General features: G+C 39.1%; 1 protein-coding gene across 1 annotated transcript in view; it reads right to left on the bottom strand.

Annotated features, from left to right (window-relative positions):
- Nucleotides 1–24214, bottom strand: part of HCN1 (hyperpolarization activated cyclic nucleotide gated potassium channel 1) — a 191973-nt gene extending 167759 nt beyond the window's left edge. The window contains exons 1-2 of the mRNA XM_086869956.1: nucleotides 23635–24214; nucleotides 171–594 (exon numbers count right to left, since the gene is read on the bottom strand). Coding sequence (XP_086726082.1) covers nucleotides 171–594; nucleotides 23635–24008 — 798 coding nt within the window. The 5' untranslated portion in view covers nucleotides 24009–24214. The remainder of the gene's footprint in view (nucleotides 1–170; nucleotides 595–23634) is intronic.
- Between the last annotated feature and the right edge of the window lie 2461 nt (nucleotides 24215–26675).

The raw sequence follows: 26675 nt of genomic DNA, 5'->3' as shown, positions 1-26675 counted from the left end.
GATTTTTTTCTAAAAAGGCCTTGCCATATTTGCACGTGTTTGTAATTACACCAGGTAGTGATGAAAACCTGTATTACATTCTTGTTCTGGTGCAGCTCTTCACAGAGATTTAATAGTGTTGGGTAGGAATAAGATCTTAGTGAATGGTGTTATAATCATACAAATCTTACCTCTTCCCACTGGTGTATGTATCTAATCAATCTTGAAAGACGCAATAAACGTAACAGGCTGAGGATTTTTGTAAATCTTACAATACGAAGGGCTCTTGCTGTCTTGTAAACCTCTGAATCCATTCCTTTTTCTACAATGAGAAAGATATAATCCACTGGTATTGATGAGATGAAGTCAACCACAAACCAGCTTTTTAAGTAATTCATCTTAATGATTTTAGGGTCCAGTATTATTTCAGAGCTGTCCTCGTTTACAGTCCCAGTTCTAAAATTCATGATCAAGTCCAATAGAAAAACAGTGTCTGATGCCACATTGAAAATAATCCATGGTGTCGTTGTTTGTTCCGTGAAGAATGTGATTCCGACTGGTATAATGACAAGGTTTCCAACCATCATTATGAGCATGATTAAGTCCCAGTAAAACCTAGGAAAAAAGGAAGAAAGAGAGTTGGTTGATGTAATGTGGTAAAACATTACAAAATGGCCTCTCTCACACCGCCAACTTCACCACCAGATTTTATTACTAAGGAAATTCTTATTGCTTTAACTCATTCAGCATATCCATGATCATTAAAGACAATGTAATTAACACACTTCATTATGTGCCCTCTGTCTCAAAAATATGCATGTAGAATGAAGCATTACTATGGCTTATCACTCCATGGTATATCACACACTGAAAGGTGGGCATGTGTAGGTAGTCCTGAGCAGACTTATCCAGACTCCTGTCAAAACCTTTGTGCTTTTATATAGACAAAAATTATGTCTTGTGCCAATCAGAAGTGCTTTAGCAATGCAACAGTTTTCCTAAGATTTCTGTCCACATGGAAAGCCAAATAGATACATTAAATGTCAGTATCTCTTTTCAAATGTACTGATACCATTACAGTGCTGGAATAAAATTACAGGAAGATGAAAAAAGAACCAAAGCAAAAAATAGAAACAATAATTAGATAACATAAAAACCTTCATCCACTTTTACAACCTTAATTGAACTTTCATGCATTTTTACAACCTCACAGTCTATCTTCTTTCAAACTAGCTAAGAAATGTTAGAAAAAATAGCTGCAATTTGCATAGTAATAGAAAGGGATACTGCACATCACCATTTTGCTCTGGAAGGATCTAAAGGCTCCCCTCTAACACTGTTAGAATACTAACCATGCTTGACAGCATGTGGTAGGGAGACAGACTCAAAACTCTAGTATCTGTGATGGCAATGCTGAGTAAATGCACCCATTACGTAGAATATCTATCTTGATGCAAGATTTTCAAGGGACAGCAGTACATACCAGATTTTAAGCAAATTGTGATAAGTCCTAAATGTTTAATAGTCAGAGAAAGCTATACTTATGCAGTAAAAGAACCGAAATGGAACTCAAGAAATCCTGAACTCAATACATAACCTCTTACTCTATTCAAGAACATGACCTGGTCAACTAAAATTGATCTGGAGAGGTACAGAAACCAATCAACAACAGTTGCCCATGGACTCACTGGTGTTTCTGGAAGAGTAGAGGCAGCACTGTCTCCAGAACTATCCCCCTGCTCCATCCCTCTGTCACAATGGGCCCTGGTGCAAGGGACATGTCATGGACACACCACCAGCACATCACTTCAATGCTGACTTCCAGGCCACTTCCATCATACTAACACCAGCCTCCTGACATGCAACACACCCTCACCTTGGTAAAGGCTCATGGCAGCCAGCAAAAATAATAGTTTAACTGGCCACAAAACATTTCAGAACCACAAGCCTAGTTTTTGCCAGACCTGCATAGAGAATATGGATCACATTAGATTTCAGAGATTGCTTCTTGTGTTACCAAATGATCATAAAATCATAGATTGGTTTGGGCAGAAAGGGATGTCAAAGATCATGCACTTCCAGCTCCTGTGCCATAGGCAGGGACATCTTCCAGTAGACCAGGCTCCTCAGAGCTCCTCCCAGCCTGGCCTTAAACACTTCCAGGGATGGGGCATCCACAGCTTCTCTGGGAAATCAAGAGCCTCATCACCTCCGCAATAAAAATCTTTATGCAATATCTAATGTAAACCTCTTTCTGTTTGAAGCCATTTCACCTTGTCCTATCACTACAAGACATTGAAAGAAGTCTCTATCCATTTTTCTTGTAGGCTGCCTTTGGGTACTAAAAGGACACAGTTAGGTCACACCAAAACCTTTCCTTCTCCAGGCTGAACAATCACAAAGATCTAGCTTTTATAAATTACTTTTTTTTTTTTTTCATGTCTATCTTGGAAGCAAATACTTCTAAGTTTACAGAGTGATCATCAAAGAATATAAATTATTATCTGTAACTGTAAAACATGCTAAAGGAAAAGCAGCATAGGACTGCGAACAGCATGAGAATTCCCAGTTTCAAAATTATTTATTCCAAGAGACACCTGGAGAGATTAGATTTAACTATCATTTGAGAGAAGAGAGCAGTTGGTAATATGCCTCTAACAGGTATTCAGAAACTCCATGAAATAGACAATGAAAATTATTCCCTGTGTACTACAATGTGATTTGTGTCCTACACATTTTCAGTCTTGCAATAAATGTGAAACTAACTGCTAAAAATGTTCAGTTTTATACAGGCTGTATGTATTTTTGTTCAGCATATGATAGTATTCACCATATCTGGAAAAAAAATTCCCAATTTCTCCTGTCTTTTTTAATTCCTGTAATACTTCTCACTGTGCTAGATTCCTTTTCAGTAATCTGGAATTCCTTTCCAGTAATCTGGATTTACCACAAGGAACTAGTAAATTCATAAATCACTGCCACAGTGATCTACAAGTAAAATTGCCAAACACTTTTATAATGCCATCAACCAAAGTACTTCACAAAAGTACTCTGGGAGAATAAACATCTTCAAGGAATACTTAAAACTAGCTGAAAACAAAGAGGAAATGATTATGAGAGGTGTCCTAGTATCTGTGGCTCACTCCTAAGGAAAATCACTGCTAATTTCAGATTGACCTTTACATTTCTCTAGCACAGGGAGCAGTTATGCAATAAGGGCTAACCAAAGCCACACCACAACCAGCCAACATAAGAGGTAATACAGAAACAGGTGCTCTTAACCTACGGTAATCCGCGGTTTAAAGGATCATCGCCAACTGTGATTATGCAAAACACACTGGTGTTCCTGATGCTGAATGTCAACAGAAGTGGTGGCATCAGGGCTAAAACAATACTGACTGCTAAGAACTTTTGTATTTTACCCCACAGTATAATACAAACTGATTCGCTGGTAAGAAGAACCCTTATTATTTTTCATTTAGAAATGACTCAGACATTTTCTTTTAGGAAAATGTTTCCAAATGCCATTCTGTTGGCCATGCTTTATTTTATTTCAGGTGAGAAAAACTAGATGCAACTGCCTGTATTGCCCTTCTTTGACCTGTGCAGAGAAAGTAATACAATGCGTTCCTTGCCTACAGTTCAGAACATCCTACTATTCACGTAACAAGGAGGAAGCTGTAAAAATCTCACAAGATGCAAGGAGCTGCCACTGACACACTGAGATAGCTCTTCATTTCAAACTTCTTTTAGGATTATTTACCTTTATTTTTTATTTTTTATTTTTTTTTAACTTCCCCCTACCCCAGGGAAGATGGTTATGAATCTACAATTTATAATCTCAGGAGTTCCACATTTATGTAAGGTATTATAAAATCCTGATGAAGAGCAAGGAAGAGGTAGGCTTCTAACACAAAAATTTCGAGAATGAGGGAAAAAAGCAAGAGTCTGGGGGTACTGAGGTCTTCCAAAGCTCAAAATGAGAAGCAAGGACTGACCTTAACCCCATAGCAAACAGCTATAGAGCTTATTGCTCACCTGAAGCTAAATCAGTGAAGCTGCTACTAGATGCCACAAACAGAGAATACAGAGGTCATCACTGCACTGCACTGAACTATTCCTGAAGCTTTTTAAATGTGTCTAAATGTCCCAGAGGGATAATACTTCCAGGTAAAAAAAAAAAAAAAAAAAGTCTTCAAATATTAAGGTATTGGCACAAAAAATGTGCCCATCTTGAGGCACATTTTTTTCAAAAATTTAAAATATTATTCTATACAGAAATATTAAAAAAAGCCCCAACATACTAATTACTAATTTGGAATTCTCAAAATGGTTTCACAGCCCTCTTTCAGTGATCTTTTCACTCATAGTTTATTTACTACATTTTTAAAACTTAGAGTAATAACAGTGTATTTTCAGCTCTGGAATATGGTGCTAAAGTGTTGGTGTTTAATTTGCTGCCACAGGCTGTCCTGGATAGGGTGAACAGCCTGCTCAAAATGAGTGCCTATCCAAGCAGTGAGAAACAGTTACTTAGTACGAATTAATCACTGTTTGTATTAGGCTTAATAATGTAAGATGCTATGAATTCTAACAGGCATTTTATTTTCCACTTTATATCCCCAACCCAGAGAAAATGGAGTCTTAAGGAAGGAAATTTCATCTCCGAGTTAATTTTCTGCATAATTTTCTCTACATACAAATTCAGATTTGCTTGTTTTATTATTTCCTTTTTCTGCCCATCAACAGCAGAGTCTCAATTTCCTTGAATCAGCATAGTTTGAGATATGATCATCCACACGGTACACCCAGACTGAACCAGCAGAGCTGTCAGTGGTCTCACAAGCCACACAGCAGAGCGAGCGGCATCTCTCAGGCACTGTGTGCTGTGAGCAGAGCTGCAGAGCAGTCAGGGCTTTGCTCAAGTTTACATTTTCTCAGTTTCAAGAAAAATTGCAAAGATTCTGATCTTTTATTAAGCAGGAGCAAATCCTATCAGTAAAACTTCAGGAAATTCAGTCTAAACACTGAAAATAAATACTCATCCTCATTATAAACAGGAAGGCCATTGAAAAAGATACTAAGTCAGACTCTTTGTAAAATACCTCTGAAGCAAAATTTGAGGCATCACAGATTAGGCTTTCTAATCTCAAATGCAACATGATTTCACTCTACAAATTCAGAGAATCAAGAACAGTAAAAAAATTCACAAACTGTTGTAGAAAACTTGCTTTTTCTATAGCTAAACATTGTGATTGACTAGCAGATGATCAGTGAAACGAACACCAACTTTCCTTTTTGCTTTTTTTTGTTGTTGTTGTTGGATTTTTTTTAATCTCACCTTCAAACACAGCTTTGTTTCCTTTGCTTTCATAGATTACTGGTTCACCTTACAGAGAAATCTATGTCCTCTATAAAACAGAACAATCTTAGCAGAAACAACAGTAATTTTTGATTTTATTGTACTGTATGGTAGTGAACACTAAACTTGGTGTTATTCATATCAGAATTTCATTCTCATAGGATGTGTTATCTTTCTCTGGTTGTGCAACTCTATTAAGCTACTAAGAGGGAACAAAGCTAGACGTGCCTGAAAACATCTGCAAAACACAGATAATTACTGAGATGCGCTGAATGACAGGAGAATGAAGAAGGGAGTGTTTTCTTCAGAGGACCCAGTTCTTTTAATGATTGCACAGGTGTCTGTGCCTGAAAACTTTCTGAAAAATCATCACTGCTTTTTTTTTTTTACAACCTTAAAATGAGGATCCCAGCTATCCATTTCCATTCTGCCCATCTGTTTCTCTCTTACCAATACCCACACCTAGATGAAAACAAGCTTTCTCTGGGAAAAAGGCATACAAATTTAATACTAAATTAATTCTATTTTAGCAAGAAATATTGCATTCAACAACATCCATAGGGCAAACTCTGTTTCAATGTTGCCAGTCCATACTGGATTGCTTCAGTGATCTTGGGTCAGCAGCATTTTTTTTTTATTATTATTTTAAAATTTCCAGATTTAGAATTTATTGTGATCTATCTCTGTGGCCATATTAATATAAAGGCATTAAAATTACTATTGGAGTGCCACTATCTCATGATGGCCTGTTTTGCAAGAGCAAACAGGTCACTTCTACGGCTGTGTTGTTCTTCTGCATGGATAAAACTTTCCTCCTCCGAATGTACCTCATCTTGCAAAGCTTTAGGAAGAAAAAAACTTTGGGGTTGGTATTTTGTTTTACTTTTAAAGAAAAAATTGTTTTCCTGAAATTGTCAATTTAATTTTTTCACGCTACTCTATTTCCACCTTGACTACTTCAAGTTTATATTAAGTAAACACAACCAAGGAAATGTTGCAAGGCAGAAATAAAATCTCTTTTGATTGCAAAGTGCACACTATAGTAGAATTCTAAAGTGTATCCTACACATCCAGGGGTGATGCTGAAGGGCAGAAATATAGTTAAATGACACTGTCTCAGGTGAAAATTTCATCAACGTTTGCTATTCTTTTTCAGTTTATTCAGTTTCAGTTTGCTATTCTGCTTCAGTTTAAAGCAAATCACAGGCTTAATGAGCCTTCACTGACTTATCAAGGTAACGTGCTAGAGCAGCAGAAAAGTTTTCTCTACCTGTCTGAGACTGATCAGTCTGGGATGAGGCAGAGACTGATGTTCTGAAAACTGGGTTTCCCTGGTTTAAATACAAGCAGTGCTGGACTTGGGAATCGTCCAGCTTAATGGTTTCATTCTGATGGAGACTAAAAGCAATTTAAAAAAATAACCTAATAATGAAGTTTTCAGACCACCAGAAATCTTAATTTGATTTCAGAATAATTCTGAAGCCTATTACTTCAAGGTTAGCCATATATACTTAAGAGATGCAATGTACATCCCTTGCTGGGTTTTTTTTTAAATATTGATACAATTTTCTACCTCAAAAAGATACTACTAAAGTTCAGCAATACTGAGTCTTTTTTATATAACCATAGAATGCATCTAAAATTACAAAACTCCACAATTTCAAAAAGATTTCATGATTTTTATATCTTTAAACCCACTTTGCAGTGGTAATTTGCAATTTGTTGCTCAGTTGTGATTCTATGCACAAGGCAGATGATTAGATAAATGCATTTCTCAGGGGACATGATCACAGCTCAGTGAAGCCAATGAACAGCAATTTACTACTTTACAAAGTCTTTGGTTACATAGTTTGGTTAGGTTTAAAGCTTGAGTGCTTTGAATACTAGAAAAGAAAATCACAGTACTGACTATGGAAAGGGACTACAAAACTTATTTACTTAAAATTTTATTTTTTTATTTATTTATATGTATGTATGTATGTACATTTTCATTATATTTCCAACTATTATTTAACTAGTGCATATTTCATCAAAAGATAATTGGTTCTTGCTATTCAGCTGGTATTCAGCAGCTTCCATCTGAAGTTTTCATAGTATTTTATATGCATTAACAAATTCAGTCTCAGATTTCTGAGAAATAAAGGTACAGTAAGGAGAAGTAAGGCTGCACTTACTGCATACAGGAGGAAAGGACAGAGAGGACAAAGGGAAATTTATATAATATGGCAATATTACTTAAAAATTAGATGCTTAGTTTTTAGCCAATAATCCCCTAACACAACTGCTTGAATACCACTGATATTTGCAGTTGCTTTTCCTCCACAGAAAATTAAACTACAGTAGAAAGAATTCAAGCCTGACTTCCACCTAACCATGGGCGAGAAGAGTGCACCACTGTCAGTGGAGCTCTGATAATGCTTTTGCTCTCCCTCACTTTTACATAACTCCTCCTTTCTGAGCAATTTGATCTAGTGGGTTGCATCCCCACCAGTGGAAGCGGGGCTGGAACAACATGAGCTTCAAGGTCCCTTCCAGCCCAGGCCATTATATGATTCTAAGATTCTTCAGCCCCACTCCTCACTAAAAAATCTGGGTAGTGCCCCTGTCCAGATAGCTACCAGATGGAAAGAAGGTGCTAATGAAGAGTCAGGGCGCACAAATACGTTTTCTCATAACAAGTGGTGATTCTGTCTTTGCTTATCTGATCGAACGGATGTATTTCACATCATCTAGACTGCTTCTGCATCAACACCTGTCACACCACAAGCACTACAGCTTCCTCCAATCCACCTCCTCATTCAAGCTATTAGACCACTGCTCTTAGGCAACATTTTGCGTAGGGGCTATAACTGACCTGTTTCAGTTTGATATCATCAGCCCTTAAACCAACTGTAAAGTGCCACATATTGGTTATCTAAGTGTCAGCAAATTTCTGCACTGGATCACTGTAAAATACGCATTCACATTCTCAAATTAGAAATGACCACTTTCAAGGCATGAAAAAAAGATTGAAAGAGACAGATCTAAAAATATTTCAGCTGCAAAATAATCTTGTATCTCATGTTGGAACACTTGCATTAATTAAGAATTTTGTAGTGACAGTAATTTTAAGAGTGCCATTTAGAAACATGACATTTAGGATGCCTCCATACTAAAAATTCAGAGGCTTAAATTGGAAGAAGCCTTCTGTAATTCTTCTCAACAAAGAACCAAGTGAAAAGGAAGCTAGCTTCCTAATGCCCCTCCAAAAATTAGAAATCCAATCAATATCACCTAATATTTTTTTTTCCACAGATTTTATTTTAACCAATTCAATCTCTTAATTATCAGTATAATCTTGAAGTTTCTGCTGATAGGGAAAATTCTATTTTCTTTACTTTAGAGTAAGAGATTGCGAGGAAGGCGTCATTTAGTAGCTATTGATAGACCTCAAGCATTGGGTTTGGTAAGCCCTCTGGCCATGACCACCAAATGAGGTGGGACAATTCATGTTTTCAGATTAATACCTCTGATAACAAAAAACAAACAAACAAACAAAGAAAAACCCAAACAAACCAAAACAAAACACCCCAAGGTTAGAACCACCAACTTAGATGCGACATATATACTTCTGCTAACAATTTTATTCTGATAATCAGTGATAAAACTGGCTTTGTGTGTAGCTGTAAAATGATACAGTAGATTCGGAAGAGCAGCTTCAAAGTAGGACTTGGTGTATCATTTCTTGATAAAGTGCACTGAAGGCAAGAATGGGCACTATTTTCAAACCGAAGGAAAAAAAGAGCCAGTCTTCAAATTTCATGAAGGAAAAAATTGGAGATGTGAAAAAGCATGAAAGAACCATAGATAGATAAGAAACAAGCTGATGTACTCCCACATCATAAATGAAAACAAATATACATGACTGAGTATTTACAGTCATCCTATATATCTACACAGATGTGCAAGATTCTAATGCAAGACCGAGTAATCAACACTGCATATGTATCTCAAGTTTAATTATTATTCCCTTTTAAAACTATTTATAGCTGACTTTTGGCTAAAAAGCCTACGTTTCCTTGAATATAAAAATAAATACTGATATTTTAACCCTTTAAAATCAATGAAAGTACACTTAAGAATCAGCAAGTTCTTTTATTATAATCCATGAATATCATCACACTGTAGTAAATAATTTGCTTAAAATGGTAATAAATCTATGTTATATCTGTTAAAAACATATTAATAACTTGTTCTAAAAATAACATCAGAAAATAAATCTGTGTTCAAATCAAATTTAAATTAAAATTTTATGATTTTTTACTTATACTTTGATGAAAAAGATTCAAATATATTTCAGATAATTTTTATTTCATGGCAGATTCATGGCAGAGCAACTTGGTAAGTAATTATGGTCATGTCACATTCATCCTCCTTTCAAAAAACAAGTCAATACCTAGAGCTTTCATCAACACCTGTGAACATCCACTGGATTTCCTCATCTATCTGTAGGCAGGATCTCCCACACCTCAGGGAGTTTGCTTTCCCTGAGCCATACGGTGCCTCCTGAAGTGAGGTATGCTGCTGCTATGTTCTCTCTTCCTGAACAAATATAAACTAGAGCAGGAACAAAATCTTGTTCCCAAGGAAGGCAATGACGAGACAGGAGAGGCATTCTCAGTTCTTTGTTCCACCAAAGCAGAACAACTCTGAGAGGTGATATTGTTATTGGAAGTGTCCATACCAGAAGTGCTATGCAAAGTCAGTGCACAGGTTCAAATCCTCTCCAGCAGAGGAAGAAAATTATTCTACAGTTTCAACATCCATCCTGAACTATTTTAATTCCTAAGCAGGCAAAAAAGACATTTAGGTATGCACTCAAATACACTGAAAATGGTTAGATTATGGAATTGTTATTTTAATAATTTTATTAACTGAAATAATAATATCAATTTATCTAAAATATAAACTAATTGAAAATACAGTGTGCACAACACGTAAGAAATGAAAGGAGTAATCCTTCACAAGCTTGATTATACCTTTCCCCATGTATTTTATTAACACCTTTTTACAGGGGGATGCACCCCACCTTTCTTATTACTCAGCTCGTATTCATATATCTCTGCTAGCCATTTGCCTTCCACGGTATTTAAGCAGATAGAATGTTGATTTTACAATTTCTTTAAAATTTCCCCATTTGCATAGTGCACATCCCAGTGTTACCATCCTTTTGACAGCATAGCGCTCCGCCCGCATTGCCAAAACAAATCAGCGCATTATGCAGCTAGACAGAGCAGTGATCAGATAGACCTGATATTCACTTGCTCAAAACAAAAAGGAAAACCCAGAAGAGCAAGCCAAGTAAACAAGGAAGAGAATGCTTCATGCTCAGAGATGCTCTAGTTACTGGCCTAAGTAACCCAGACCTTGTCAGCTCTGCCTCTGCTCCCCTCCCCAGCCCTCCAATGCTCCAGAAAGCTCCACGCCAGCTGGGCTGAGCAAAGCCTCATGTGCTGCTGCTGCTGCTGCTGAGAGCAGCTCAGCCAAGGGGGCAGGTCTGGAACACAAACCAAATTTCTGGGGCTGTAACACACATCTCTGACATTTATAAAAATTGGTCAGTGTAACGGTATGCAATTGATGAATGGCCCTTTTGCAGTTTAATCCAATATAAGGAAACAAAGGGTGGGGTTTTTTTTCAGTTACATTTCTTTAGTTATTCTTAAAAAGGAAACAAACAAATTGCTTGCAAAAAACCCAAACCTGCAAATGTGAGCTTAATAATTGAATGGCTTTGTTATTTGTAGAACAGGAGATAGCCCACAATATCAAGCACCAGGAGATGCCTTTACATGAATTGATGCTTTTTCTCCTTTGGGCACAGCTTTGCCAGCCATACAGAAGGCAATTTCCATTGCTTGCTTGTGATTAAACATGAGGGTTTATTACTTTTTATCACAAGTATATGCAATAATGACACACATGACTGAGATCCTAAAACCAGTATGTATTAAATTTACAAACCATGCGTAGAGAGTATTTATTGAATTACAGCAGATTATTTGCTTGAAATACATTTGTCAAGCATTTTGTTTTAACTTAGTCATATGAGATGGTTATTGAGCCACTGGAAGATACATTTTACCAAGACCTAGATTAATTCAAAATTCTGTTCTATCTCCATTGAGACAGAATCATCTCGAGTGGAGTTGTTAAACAAAATACGTACACTAGATAGAAGTTTTTTCCTCCACACTGCCTTTATTCATTTTTGTAAGAGAGCAAGTCACTTTAGGCATCAGAAAAACATGCCAGTTTTTAGACTGAAAAATGAAAGATTGCTAGAGATATTAAGATTTGAAAATTTATTCAAACTTAACTACAGGCTTTGTTATATGCCTCACCTATAAATATTTATCAGAAAAAAATATAAAAGGGAATTATTTAATAATCTGATTCTCCACTTTATATTTTGGTAGAGTGACTTTGACAGATAACTTTGAAGTCTAAGTCTCTTCATGTAAAAATTCTTTCTCCAGTCTTTGCGTGTTCAAACAAAACAGTCTGTATCCCTTAACAATGGGCTGGTCTTGACATCAGACACCCACTGCAGGTTAGGGGTTGCAGAGGGAAGTGTTTGAGCCCAAATAAAGTTGCCTATAATTGTAGCCACTGATAAGCAGCTCTAAAATAAGCACTCAGAGAAACTTTGGTCAGGGACCCATGACCTGAACTATAAACAACCACAAAAATACCAAGGAAGCTCTTTACTTCCATACTGATAGATGACTCTTGCTTTGACACAGCAAAAAAAAAAAAAATGAGCTGCCCTTTCTGTGGTGACTAAAACACCAGATGCCCATCTTTATCTTCCATCCATATTCACTCAAAATGCAGTTGTCTAAATATAATAAATAGGTTTCTGCCTTTCAGCAAATGAAAACATTTTACTTTGGAGATCTCATAAGAGGTTTAAGCCACAAGCCAATATTCCTCAGAAAGACAAAATCTAATTTAGCCAAATATTTATGTTTCATTTTTTTGGAGGACAGTGAGTTATGAACTAATCAAATGTGTTTAAAGATGTTTAATAATTAGAACTGCCAAATAGATATTAATAATTTATTGGTGGAGAACAGAAAGTAATTGAGAGTGAAAAATTATTAACAAAGTTTTTCCTCATAATCTTAGAATATATACTGATCTGTAAATTGCAAATCAAAATATATAATACAACAAAAATGGAAGCTGAAACATATTTGCGTTATTCTCACACACTAGTTCTGGAAAATGCACAGCACCCATGGGCGATGGTTTTTAAAAATCAAGTTTACCACTTTGGGCTCCTTATGACTGGAATTCTGAAAGATGTTCAGGCATGGAGTCCAGATGCTTACAAGTATCTGGGTCCTGAAATCCAAAGATAGATGGGCTCCTGACTTCCATCTCAGATCTTAATCTAACATCTAACATCCTATAGATTTGCAGACTGTGCAGAGCACTGGGTAAAAATGACACTTTCAAAGCCGTTCCAGAAATGGAAAAATTTTTACTGGAAACATGAAACCAAGTTAAATACCATACTCCATTTGCTCATTTTGCCAGTGGCACAAAATCAGCGTGCACATTCAATGCAGACAAACTGCTATTCAGTGACACTTCACGGAATCACGAGTCAGCAGCCCCAGCAGGAACATCTGCCACCATTTTAGGCAGATTCATGGTACCTGCATTCCCAGGATACAAAGCTAGCTCTCCTTCCCTGAAGGAAGTCTGAACTCTAGTCGTGCTATGAGGAACAAGTGTGGGAGTGGAAGTTCACTGCAGCTCTCCCATCCCTTCCACAGAAAGATAAATTTGGTCTAGCCTGTGGAGAATGTAGAAGTTGGCTGCAGCTTAGAAATTACAGAAACAACCACAGTCACATCGAGGAGTGCTCATACAGTCCTGGGGAATGAGGGGGATGGTGGCGGAAATTGCTGAATAACACTGCCTGATTGTATAATACTGACGGAGTATTCCTCAGACCTGTTTAATGAGAATCTTCTCTTGCCAGAAGAAAATTAGTGTGCATGTGAACGACAGAGCGCAACACACGGGCAGACTAAAGAAAAATCTAACTTTAGGAAACAAGAATAGAGAACAGTTCAAAGTGAAACAAGAAATCTTTAAGGCATAGTTAGGACCTTTAAACAGCAATGTAAAACCAGAGACGTTTAACTGGATTCAGTCACAATTTATGTTGTACTTAGTTCACATCTACCTAATAATATGTATATTAAATAATACAATTATTACATACTGGATTTAATTATTTTCAACACAAAAACCTTGAAATTGTTTTTTGACTTCTTTTTCTATTACAGAGAGATGAACCATCATAATAAATTCATTACTTCAATAAATAAACAGTAAGAACATGTACAAATCCTGCTGAACTCTTCAACACCCAGCAGTATGTCACTGGATTTAATTTTCTGTTCCAAATATCAAAAACACATTTAATTTAGCAAAAACAATATTTCATATAATACTGACAGAATGCATGCAATTAAAAGTCTGTTTGGTCATGTGGGCACCTCATGCTTAGGTTACTCATCTCTCACTTTTCCCACACATTTAACGTCTTCTGCTTAATAAGCCATTGGATTTCAGACATTTTCAAATCTGACCCTTTTTAAACGCTCTGATAGATTGCCTACCATCTGGCAGTGCTTACTCTTGGTACCACACTCCCTTTGCATTACAAAACTGTGCTTCTGATAATTATATCTTTAATGTGGTAGATGTATGCAAGACTTGAATTCCCATGCTGGCAATACACAAGCTGAAGGGACAATTTCGGCAAAGTGCCTGTTTAACAGAGTATGGTAACAGTATGGGCAACTGCATCACACTGCAATTCTCAACAGAAAGCTGCTAACCTGTCCAAGTCAAATGGAAAATATACATTAAGGGTTTTTTTTATATTACTACAAGGCATTTTACAAACTGCAAGTGGCTATGAAGAATACCTAAACTAACTTCTCCCTGCTAGTTTGCACATACAGCTCAGTATCTTCTAGCTAACAGACTAAGAATGGAAAACTACACAGAATTAACAAATTTAAAAAAAAAAAAATGCATTATTTCCATTTATTTAAAGGAATAGAAAGAGATGTAGGAGACAAAAGAGATGGAGACAGAATGAGGGGGAAAGAGAAGTTGTTTCCAAAAAAAATACTCTTTCAGAGACAACATCCATGTGCTGCTAGGAACTTTTGAATGCAAGTTGCCTATAGCATGATTTCACTAATTGAAAATTAGAAAATAAGAAAATCAGAAATTCTATAAATAAATTATATAATGAAATTCTATAAATAGAAGAAAAAGCAAGATTCAGTACTTAGGCTGTCATCTAGATAAGAATTTCCATGAGCACTGGATACACTGCTCTGAAAAACAGCTCTTAAGAACACTTGGTAAAGGGGGTATATGAGAAAGGTACCTAATTAATGACTGGAGTTTGAGGTATATGCTTGATTTATTTTGCTTCCTTTGTTTTGTTTCCAAGTTTCAATCTATCAGACTAATCCCAAGCTGGAAAAGCAATTCTTTTTGTTACCACAGCACTTGTCTGGCACAAAAGGCAAGGTGAGTCAGAGTTACAGACAAGCTTGGCTCTTACCTTCACTGAAAAATCAAGTGCTAACAAGCTCATATGCAGGTACCCCAAGGATCCTGCAGCCCTAGATGTGCTTGGGGAACCCAGAAGCTTGCAAGTGTCTACTGCCAGGCAGTAATAAGATGTTTCGGGAGTAGTAGCACCTGCTACAGGTTTCACAGCAATTTCTCTGCCAGACATAAATAATAAGCCCTCCTGGAATGAACAACTAGACCAAAATCATTCAAGAGCCTGATGGAAAACCTCTCATTAGCCATGTGAAAGCTTGACTGCATCTCCATGGGTTTGCAGCCATGCTTTTATTCCATCTCCTGGGTAGAACTGGATAAATCTTACTCTGTGTATCTTATGAAAGTTCTGTGTATTTTCCACAGCTTTTCCCTAGAAAAACATAGACCATTTACTTGTTATTGATATATATCATGATGTATTACTCTAAATTTACTGCAATCTGCATATTTGCATTAAGGCCAGATCACTTCATCCCCACACTGTCTATTGCTGCAGTCATGCCATGAAGAGAGGTGCTTCTTGGAGGATCTGATAAATTACTGTAAGATGCAACGGAAACAGCTAAGAAAACATCAATATTTCCACACCTGAGTCTGCTGACATAAAAGGACAAAAAAACTCTAGGCAACCAGAGTACAACATGTATAGAACTGGAAGTTTTGATTCTATGATGGCACTTTTCATTCCTGTGGGGTCTTTATATACTGCAAATATAAGATTGGGTGATTTTTAGACAGAATTGGATGAAAAAGATAATCACATAAACCCCTCCCCAGTAGTAAAAACTGGTTTTTTGTATATTAGTTATTTTCAAGTCATTTTAAAACAAACTCACTCAAAACAAACAAACAAACAAACAAAACAAAAACAGAACCAACATAATTTTGACTGTGAGCATAAAGTAACCTCTGCTTTTTCAGCTAAAAATAAAATATCTTAATATGACTTTTTAATAAATGTGGCATTTTTAGAGATAGAAACTTAATAGCAGTAGAACACTAAATTCCAATACTGTATCAAAATATTTATTAAATGGCATGCTTAATTCAATAATAGATACACATAAACAACACTGAAGATAATCAAATAAAAACAAAATCCTATTCTTAGCTATATAATGTAACTTAAGTTTTGGGTACTTCACTGGTAAAAATGAAAATGGCTTTGGGGTTGGTTTTGGGTTGTTTAGAATATGTAATAGAAACAGTATGCAGCTCTTTTGTAATTAAATTAACATTTTCTGAACATAAGTTTATTCCATGCTTATTCCAGCTGCATAGCACTACAAGGCAATAAGATTATTGAAAAATACCATGCAGCTTGCCCGAATCTGACTATCATCAGATTAAAAGATATTAGCAGAGATTTTATAGAAGCTAAATGACAGTGTCCTTGAGGTAGTACTGACATTGACTCCAGCTGATACAGTTTTTGGTCATTAACATACCTTACTATGTGTCTAGAACAAGCTCTCCAATAATTAGAGCTGAATACACTATGATTTTTAAAATTAAATCATGCCTCTGGGAAAGAATCAGGAAATAGACAGCTAAAGGACTTTCAAGCAATTAACAAGAACTGTACTGTCAAGTTAAAAATTAAACGTTGCAAAGTAGGTTAAAAGTTTCCTCTCTCAAAAAAATGTATATTGACATAGAAAACAGTTCTCAGGCATGCTGTTGAGTGAAAGCAAAGGTGAGAGTGGATACTTCTTATTTATTATCAAATTAAGTAAAATTCTTATCAATTTCTCATAATTTACAATCCTCTTTAAAAATAGTTTTTTGCCTTCTTATAGCTTCAAATTGAATCTCTCAAAAAAGCTGACAAGGTTTAATTAAATATTACAGTGCCACTGATCTTAGGTAGGCAGAAATGCAGCAGTAAAGACTGATACTTTTTGGTGACGTCTGAATTCATACATCTCTATTTCTGCTACTCCAGGCTGAACAATTGGAAACTGAGCCACTCAAATTTTGACTTCATTATATAAACTCGCCGTTAGACACACAAGAAAACCTAAAGCAACTTATCAAATCCCATGCATCTTCCAATTAGCTTCTGTAGTCACTAAACACCCACTAGAATCATAAATCTAGACCTTTATGTATTACTTGATGCTTTTACACAGTTTTCCAATCCACAGTTCCCTTCATATGCCCAAGTCTGAGAAACCTAAGATAAACAAAAAACTTTTACTGACTCAATTACAAGCTTCAATTATTTTGATGTGCTAAATAAATGAAGTCACAGAACACATTTAAAAATGTGTAGACATGCTAAAACAACCAATTGGAATATTTCACCACAGGCCCAGGCATGATGATGATCTTATGAGACCTAATTTTTCGTATGTGTATACAGAGATATAGATATTTCATATTTCTCAAGCACTTATTTCTCACTGCAGTCAAAACAAAAAGATCAGAAAACTGCAGAGGAAGTCCCAAGACACTGACTGTCCTGGGTTAAATTTTAAAGACTCATATATAACGTCCCCAAAATATCATCTTTGACTTCTGTGTTACAGAATTATTCACAGGAATTCTGTAACATTTGGTGTTCATTTTATTTTGTTATGGTTTCTTTCTAAACTTACCTCAAAATCATGATGAACATACTTGCCTTTACACTAATTGTGTAGAAAGTGAATATTGTAAAAGTAAGCATCTTGCAGAAAAAAATGTACTTTTGTACTTGTTCGTAGGCGCTCCCAGTTATCTTCAAAATGTCCCAAGTTAAATAAGTAACTCAGAGAACTGAGGAATTATTTGAGTTATGCTTGTTCAGCTCTTTCTCTCCCCTAAACTTTATTCAGTGTTCAATTAAGAAACATGACAAGAGTATGAAAGAAAATGCAGTGAATAGACTGTTATTCCAGAACTAGAATGAACATAACGAAAACTGGCCATTGTCCAACATATAAGCGAGCTCAAACTATGCATTAGTATTCTACATATCCAGAGACAGAAGGATGTCTTATTTATAAAATTAATCACTTTTCTTGAAAAACAAGGGCATACGGCTTCCCACATGCCCTAGAGGTCTGGAAGGCGAGTGGCTGCTGCACCAGCCCTGGGTGGACTCCACTGCCTTGCTTTAGTAGCTCCTGAAGAAAATCTCAGAGCAGACAAGAGTACACGGCCCTCGTGAGTCCAAAAGCACAAAATGCACCTCTCTATCCCTATTTTCTCTCACGCATCCCTGCTTACAAGTGGTAGAAAGGGAAAAGTCAGCGGTTAGCTTTAGTCAACTAGATTTCATAACAAATGAATCTGTGATAACCCATGATGAGACACTATTCAGTATGAAAAATAAGAGGGACTGGAGATAAAAAACAACCTAATGCATTTCTGTATTTCACATCAGAACATTTCCAGTAGAATATTTTGTTGCTTATTTTTGGTCTTGCCTCCTAAACATCTAATTTAGATATTTGTTGGTGCAATTTCACTCCATTACTTTGATGTAATTTCCTTCCTCTTTGTAACATCCGTTTATGCATTTGAGGACCATTACTGTATTTCTCTTCAAGCTGCCTTTATGAGAGTTGCATTTTACCTGGGGAACTATTATGAAGCTTAATGGTTCTTCATGTTTAGCCAAATGTAAGGACTGAACATCTAGCAATAGGACTAATTTATCTCTTCAATTTTTTTCTTTAGTAGAGATAAAAATTATAGTCACAACTATATTTGTAGTATTTGAAAATGATATATGAAAGATAGCCCCAGATGCATCTGTGCTCCATTCATAAAAACATATTTTTTAAAAAAAAATTGTTTGCATAAGGAATGTACAGTATATAGTACAATTATAATTCTATGATTAGAATTTTTTTTTAGTGAATTCAGAAGTGTCAATTCTGCAATAGAATCTCATGACAAATCCTGAGCAACAAGAAATTACTACCTTGAGAATACAAAACTGTGGCCATTTCATATTCCTACACTACCAGTGACATAATGTATCCATTAAAACTTATGCAAATTTATATCTGAACTATTTAATACAGACCAATATAGACATGATTTATTTAAAGTATTTAATACATTATGTATTAAATAATATGTATATCATTTTGAATACATATACCTCTATCAATTACATTTAAGTCTAATACAATATATTTTGTCTTCACTGCATATACCATCACCTTCCAACTCTACTGCTCTATATAAACCTAAGTATGTAACAGCTCACAAAAACATAAATCTCATTAGTGTCAAGAGAGACATTAAAAACATGTGACAAAAGAGAAGCACAAGGTGCTTACCCTAAGCTTCTTAAGACACGACTTAAGATAGGTATAACATGGACTCTTAAGACTGGTCCCAAAAAGCAAGTTTTAAACCAAAGTATACGTGAATTTTGGAAAGTTGATTGTGAGCTGCACATATAACATGCACAGTCTATCATGTTAAGGTGACTGCTGGTGGTCAAAGACAGGTCCAAAAGATAGGTGAAATTTAAAAAGAATATTGATTCATAATGAAAATGCAAGTTCAAATCTTAAAAAAAAAGTATAATTAAAAAAAACATGAGGCACACTAAACCATGGCAATTGTGACTTACAGTTTGGCACACACTTGAAAATTGAAGCTGTACATGTGTATGACAACATGGATGAGTTGCATAAAACTGCATAATATAACAGAATGTTTTTAACAGCAACAGAAGCAAATTCTTCTGTAACTACCCAGACAGACACATGCAAATATTGTGTCTTTCACCTTGATTAAAACCCGTTGAAACCTGGCAGTAAATTACTTACAAGGTATTAGCAACAGGACCTTCAATGGTTTACCGAGATTGTTATCATAAACTTCAAACATTCACATGATGCCTTAAATGTGTATACAAAAAGGTTTTGAAACTGGAGCAGCACACAAGCTAAAACAAAATCTGGCAAACATTTACTATTCACTACATTCTAAAATTTTCTGTTCAAGTTTTAGAAATTATTCTGCTTTTACTTTATTGTTATCATTAAAATAAGCCTTGAGTTTCTTGGATAAATGAGAAGTTACCCAGAGAGATAAAATGTCAAATTTTTGTTTTTCCCTAGTGTTTCCTATTAGTTTCTACACAGGGGAGGGAGGGAGGGAGGGAGGGAGGGAGGGAGGGAGGGAGGGAGGGAGGGAGGGAGGGAGGGAGGGAGGGAGGGAGGGAGGGAGGGAGGGAGGGAGGGAGGGAGGGAGGGAGGGAGGGAGGGAGGGAGGGAGGGAGGGAGGGAGGGAGGGAGGGAGGGAGGGAGGAGCAGCCCAGGCACATGCAAGCCAGCCCTCTGAACATTAAAGAAACTCCTGACATGCCAAAGGTCACAGAGTAATTAATCATCTAAGAATCAGTCACGTACATTTCCATCAAAAACACAAGGCCATAACATACAAAGTCATCCTAAGGCCCATGTCCGCCACAAATCTCCTATGAAATAAATGAAATGTGTGTGGCAGCAGCAGAACCATATGCAGTTGCTCCCATCTCCTGTCAGCTTTGTCTGGTCTAAAAAAAGCTTTGTCAGCTTTTTTTAGGTCTTATCCAGGGGCTGCAAGACCACAGGGCTGGACCAGTGATGCTCTCCAGAAGGCTCATTCTTCCACATATGTGAATGGACAGCTGGAGGCACTCACTATCTCACAGAATACACACAGGACTCCAGCAAACTCTGACTGATATGTTCATTTTTGTGACTCATGCAATTACACAGAATTGTTGTCCAGCTTTAGAGATACGGTAATCCTAGCTGCAAAGTGATAGAGAGGCCTTGTGCTGGGTTTGAGGTGCATTAGGTGCTCAGTTTATGTAACAGCTTCCAAATTACACATTAACCTCAGAAGACTGGGAAAAGACAACCAGGATCAAAATGGTCCCCTTGTGGAAAAATTATGTAATACTTATTGAATTTAATCCTCCAAGGGTGTATCTGCCTGACGAAGAGACAACCCTTCCCTGAAACACATGCAGAATGGAGAGCCATAAAAACTAAAGACAAGCCCCACAAGGCTGCAAGTAACCAATTTACATAGCACCGAGTTCAGAGACACAGCTTCCATGCTCTTCATACCAAAACAAGGGGCAGGAGGGCACCAGGATGCTGCCCACTCCTCTAAACGTCAGAACAAAACACCGTTTGGTGTAGATGAGTATACTGTTTCACAAAAAACCATGAGAATGAAATCAAGAGATAAAACCAAATACGTCAAACTATCCCAGGAAATGCATACAAGCATGCAGAACTAGGAAAAAAATAAAAGAGTCCAGAGAAGCCTATACCAGAATTTTCCCACGTTTTACATGGTTAACCCAGTATTTTCCTAAGTATGTCTACATTTAAAGTTTACTGACATGTCTATTTTCATATATGCCACAAACACCCTAATAAGAGCTGCATTTACAAATGCATTATATATCTTCTCATTAGGATACCATAAAATACTCAGCTTTAAACTTTTTTCTTGTTATTTTGGTAGAAAATTTAGTTCTTTCCTCTGATGGTATCAACACCGACACAGCGGCATGGCAATACCTGTGTCTCTTTGAATGCTTTAAGGCTTGTCTACACACATGCATTGCTACGAATAACATTTAAAAAAAAAAAAAAAAAAAATCCAGGCAATTCCATCCTCACAAATTAATTCATTCTGGTATAGAGACACTGTTTGATGGCCCTTGAAAGTGCTGCTGTAATTCCCATTAAAATTAAAATAAGGTGAATATACTGTATAGTACAACTTCTTCACACATTTTGCACTGCCACCCAGAAAGAGTTGTACCACTAGGCAGCTGCAATTGTTTTGGGAAAAACAACACGCACATCTTATATTTCTCTCTGAAAGAGTCCTGCTGGCTAAAATATTGGGTCTGGAGCTGGCCACACCATCCCAATACTAATGAAAGACTATGAAATTTATTTAAAAATTAAATACTAAACTTTAAAAAGCACCAGAAATACCAGTTAATTTAAGAATATGCAATCAGGCCTGAAAAAACTGCAATGTTGTTTACTCCTATTGAAAAAAAAAAGGGAAACATTCTACAATCTCTAAACCTTCCCACTCAAAGAATTAGGACGGAATTAGAAGATATTTCTGTAGCGAAACAGTATGAACATGTTTTTCACCTATTTCACAGAACAGCTTAAAAAATTACGTGCCATGAAAGTTAGAAAGAAAGAAATATAACAAATAAGTTCCTGCTGCCCAAAACAATGTTTGGGTGTACACCTCAGAAACCAAGCTTACAACAGAACAAGGAAAATTATTCCCAAGAATAACCTCATTCATTTCAACAGAATCCTTAAATGAATAAAGTTACTCATGCACACAGACACAGACACAAGCAAGAGGATATCAAAGCCCCCAATTCCCTATGCATGTTACTACGGCACCATATGTGACCTGCTACGTCCCCCTCTTGCTGGTAGAAAGGGAGTGGGTAGCTTGGTTCTCTCTCTCCCTTTAATGCACCTGCTAATGCAGCTGAGCTGACATGCAAGGGTTGAAAAGGTACTCTAGGAAAAGAACGAGTGCAGTTTATTGAGTTCAGGAAACCAGGAAAACCGGCAGGGACTTGAAGCATGATTTCAAGTCATAACTGAGTGCTGCCGTGCTCCTCCACTCCTGTAGCTGTACTGCTCTCAGGCTCAGCTGCAAGCTGCTAGCACGGCTCATTGTCAAACACCTCACTCCAAGCAGTCCCGCAGAAACTTGGACTTTCAAAGTATTTCCTCCTGTTGTCACTGAAAGAATGTTCTGTTTAACCCAGTTTTTTCTTAGAAGATCCATGTAACTATTGAACATCCTGGATTTTCTTTTTTTTTTAGACACAGTCTCCGTGCACCGGATGATATTATGCCGATAATTCACTTATCAAATAGATGCAGGTTGTTCAATTCAAGCTGTTGATTAAATATGCTTAACGACATTGATAGTTCCTCAGAAAATATCATAGTGAGTGTTACATTTGTAAAGGCATACAGCCAGCTGGCACAGAGTATGCAATGAAATAATCTTACACTTTAAATGTAATTTTAAAGGGAGCTGTAACTTCTTGTGCACTTATTTGCTTTCTGTGTGAATATTCCAATCCTGCATCCATGCAGCTTACTGTGAAAGCAGTGCTGATTTGCCATCACATTTACCTGTCTCCCTATTAAAACACAGTTTTCCACACATCACCTGGATAAACTTATTTTACTGTAACTCTGACAGAGACGCACTTCCTTCTCGCAACGCCTGAAACAAGTGTTTACACCGGGTGCTCGGGGAAAGGCAGGCGTGTGCAGACACCGGGATTTTACTGATGCTGATGCAGCTGTGTAACCCCCCGGGCGAGCTCTCATCCCCCCCCAGGGGCAGAGCCGTGCCCGACGGCGCCGCGGCCACACAGACCGGGACGGCGGGATGGAGAGCCACAGAGCTCAGCACCCTGCCCCGGGGGCTGCGGGCGGCGCCCCGGCCGGCGCGGGGCCTGCGGGGCCGTCCCGGCTGCAGCACGCTGGAGAGCGCCGGGCCGAGCCCCGGCAGCGCCGGCCCCGGCCCCGCCGCCCGCTCCGGCGCCCGCCGAAGTTTGCGCCGGGCGAGGTGCGAGGCGCCGGGACCACCCCTCTCCCGCCCGCCGTGAGCCCCGCGCTAACCTGAAGTCGCTGTAGGGGTGGATGATCCAGAACCCCGCAGTTTTAACCCTTTCCTGCTCCTTCTCCACCGCCTTCTGGCTGCCGAACATGCGGAGGGAGAATTTGTTGACCCCCGGCTGCAGCATGGAGGTGAACTGCCGCTGCATGAAGCCGTACTGCCGCCGGGGTCCCTCGGCATCCTCGAAGCCCACCACGGGCTCCTCGGCCCCGCCGCCGTCCACTTTGAAGCACACCGAGTTGCCATGCTCCTTCACGCCACAGCTGCCGGGGCTGCTCTGGGCTTTCTCCGCCGAGGCCGCCGGCTTGGCTGGGAAGGAGTTAGCGCTGCCATCGTCCCGGCTGCCGGCGGAGGAGCTGCGCTTCCCAGCCTCCATGCTGCGGGGCGGGCGCACCCCAGCCGCGGGAGAGCGCGGGGAAGCCTCGCCGCCGCCGGTGCCCTTCAGCGGCGCGGCTGGGCTGTGCCGCCCTGGGCTGGGCTGGGCAAGGCTGGGCTGGGCTGGGCAGGGCTGGGCTGGGCTGAGCTCCGCGCCGCCGCGCCGCCCGGCATCACCAGCGCCGCCGGCTCGGAGCGCGCTCCGCGCAGGGCGGGCTCCGCCGCCCCTCGCCCGCCCCCTGCCGGCCGGCCCGCCGCTCTGACATTGAGCGCCGAGTCCTTGAGGGGCCCGGGCCCGGGCGGGCAGCCGGAGGGACGGACCGGGGCCCCCGAGCGCCGGGCCCGCGCCTCCACAGGAGCACAGGAACGCGCGTGGGTGGATGTTTCACCCTGGGCAAAGCAAGGGGCAAAGGCGTGGGGTGGTAGCGTGCCTCTACAGCCCGAGCGAGAAACAGTGGCTGGGAGTGATGCAGCGGGGCGTTTCCACGGGCTCGCCGGTCCCCTGGAAAGCCTCTGTTGCTCCTTGTGGAGCAGGCGGACTCGGGGAGAGCAAGAAGCGGGGTCTGTCTGGCCAAGGGGCCGAGGGGCGGCACTGGAAGTCGCGGAGGCGTTTTGGGTTTGTCCTGCTCAGAGTGCAGTGTGTGTCCGGCACAGGGGGACATCGGCGGAGTGTGACTGAGCGGGGAAGGCCGGCTATTGAGTGGCATTTATTTTCACAGACGAAACACATCAGCCCGGTTAGACACTGCTGCCAGGCGGCTCTTCCTTGTCCCTTAGCCTGGAGCGGCCCGAACACGGGGCCGAGTCCCTCAGCGCAGGGCACGGAACGTGAGAGATGCGCGGCTGGACCAGCCAGGGATGCCGTCCCCATCGGGAGGGCGGTGCTGCCTTTTCTCCCTGAAAGGGGTAAAATGGCAGGTGCTCCCGAGTGCGTAGACAACCTTTTCACGTATGCCAGGAGGTGATTTGGCCTTTGTTTGCATGTCAGTAGGAAACTCGAGTCCACATTAAGTTTGCTCCACTTGACATTTAAGTACATAAATTATAATTTAGAAGCCTCTAAAAAGTCGAAAAAGCTGTCGGACAGGAAGGAAACTGAGCATTTCTAGCTCCAGGTACTCCAAGAAGTCAAAGGAAATAGGGTATATATTGCCTTCAGTATCTCTACGCACATTGTCCGAGTGATTGCAGGGTGTAATTGAGAAGCTGTGGGGTGAGGTGGGAGATGAAAGAGCAAATGATAAGCTGTTTACAAACCAGCTTGAGCAAGGAGGAGGGCCTTGGTCCCTGCTCTGAAAAATGAAAGATGCTGATACTTGCCCCAAAAGCTGTGAGGTTTTTTGGGTTACAGAATGATGGGGAATCAGTATCTGCAGATATTATTACAGGAGCTCTAGCATTATGTCTGCCTGCAAAAACATGTATTACAGCACATACATGTGGATCCTGGCCTGCCATTTAGAATAGGTTTGACATAGGTTTGTTTTTCTCACATCCTTGACACAATTTTCATTTTGCACATTAAAAGTAGAGTAGGAAAGAATTAGTAAAGACTCACAAGCTTGGCTCTGGTATTTTCCATGGCAGTTCCATGGCGTTTTTTGCTTAATTTTTACATGTTTTGTCCTTTACACAATAGATGCTTAAATCTGGGAGAGAAACAGATGTGCATATCTGCACACCACCACTTGCACAGTGTGAGTCTGGTGCATTGGAGGCTGTATTTCAAAGTGGGATTTGAGGGCTATCCTCAGTGATTGCAGTGCTAACAGAATGCTTGTGCCTAGTGCGCTCAAACACAGCAGGTTCTGTTGATGTCAATGTCTGTAGTGTGGAAGATGTTACCATTGTGCCAGTGTGGAAGAAGATGGCAAGTACACATGCACCAGGATGGATTGCTGAAGGCTGGGCAGTGACCAGCATAGGAAGAAATATGCTCCTAGAGTGATTGGTTGAGGACTGACACACATAAACCTTCCCCATCTGGAGCGGTACATTTCTGTAGGATTTTATTCTAAAACAGTGAAGAGTGTGTGCACAGCTGCTAATGGCTCATGCACAGCTGCTGATAGACAAAAACCTCTTAGTGTTTTATCCCCAAATGATGGCTGCCTCCTTCCCTCATCCTATATCTGTCACCAAACAATAATTAAAAAGTAAGAAATTATTACAGTTTTTCAGCTTTCTGAAAGAATGTACTCACATCATATTTGACAGAAACAAAGGGAAGGGGTGAAAAGTCTAACACCATGCTGTTCCACACACACAGAGTACCATGGTTGCAACCTTAGAATTTTTGCTGTTTCTCCACAACGTATTCCACAGGACTTTCGCATTTAGTCCTTGACCTGAATGGTCTCTCCCAGCATAACCTAGGAGAGTAACAAGTAATCCTGTACAGAACAAAAACAGACTTGTAGTGGAGTAAATCAGAACAGTGAAATGGAGACATTTGCAGCTGCAGTAAGCAGATTCTGATGTACATTTTTTTTAATTGGATAAGCAATGAGCACTGGATTAATGGTGATCGTGCTTCATTTATGGATGAGGAAAATTGTGCACAGCAAGAACATACAATTCCTTCTTTGACAAAATTTGCTTTCACTTGTATTTAATGTCTCATTTGCCATATTTATTCTTACTTAGCATGGACTGCAGACCTACCAAA

Source organism: Cyanistes caeruleus, chromosome Z, assembly GCF_971803275.1.
Source record: "Cyanistes caeruleus chromosome Z, bCyaCae1.hap1.1, whole genome shotgun sequence".
Classification (NCBI taxonomy): domain Eukaryota; kingdom Metazoa; phylum Chordata; class Aves; order Passeriformes; family Paridae; genus Cyanistes; species Cyanistes caeruleus.
Note: the sequence above shows the minus strand (reverse complement) of the source record. Positions and strands in the feature narration are given on the sequence as shown.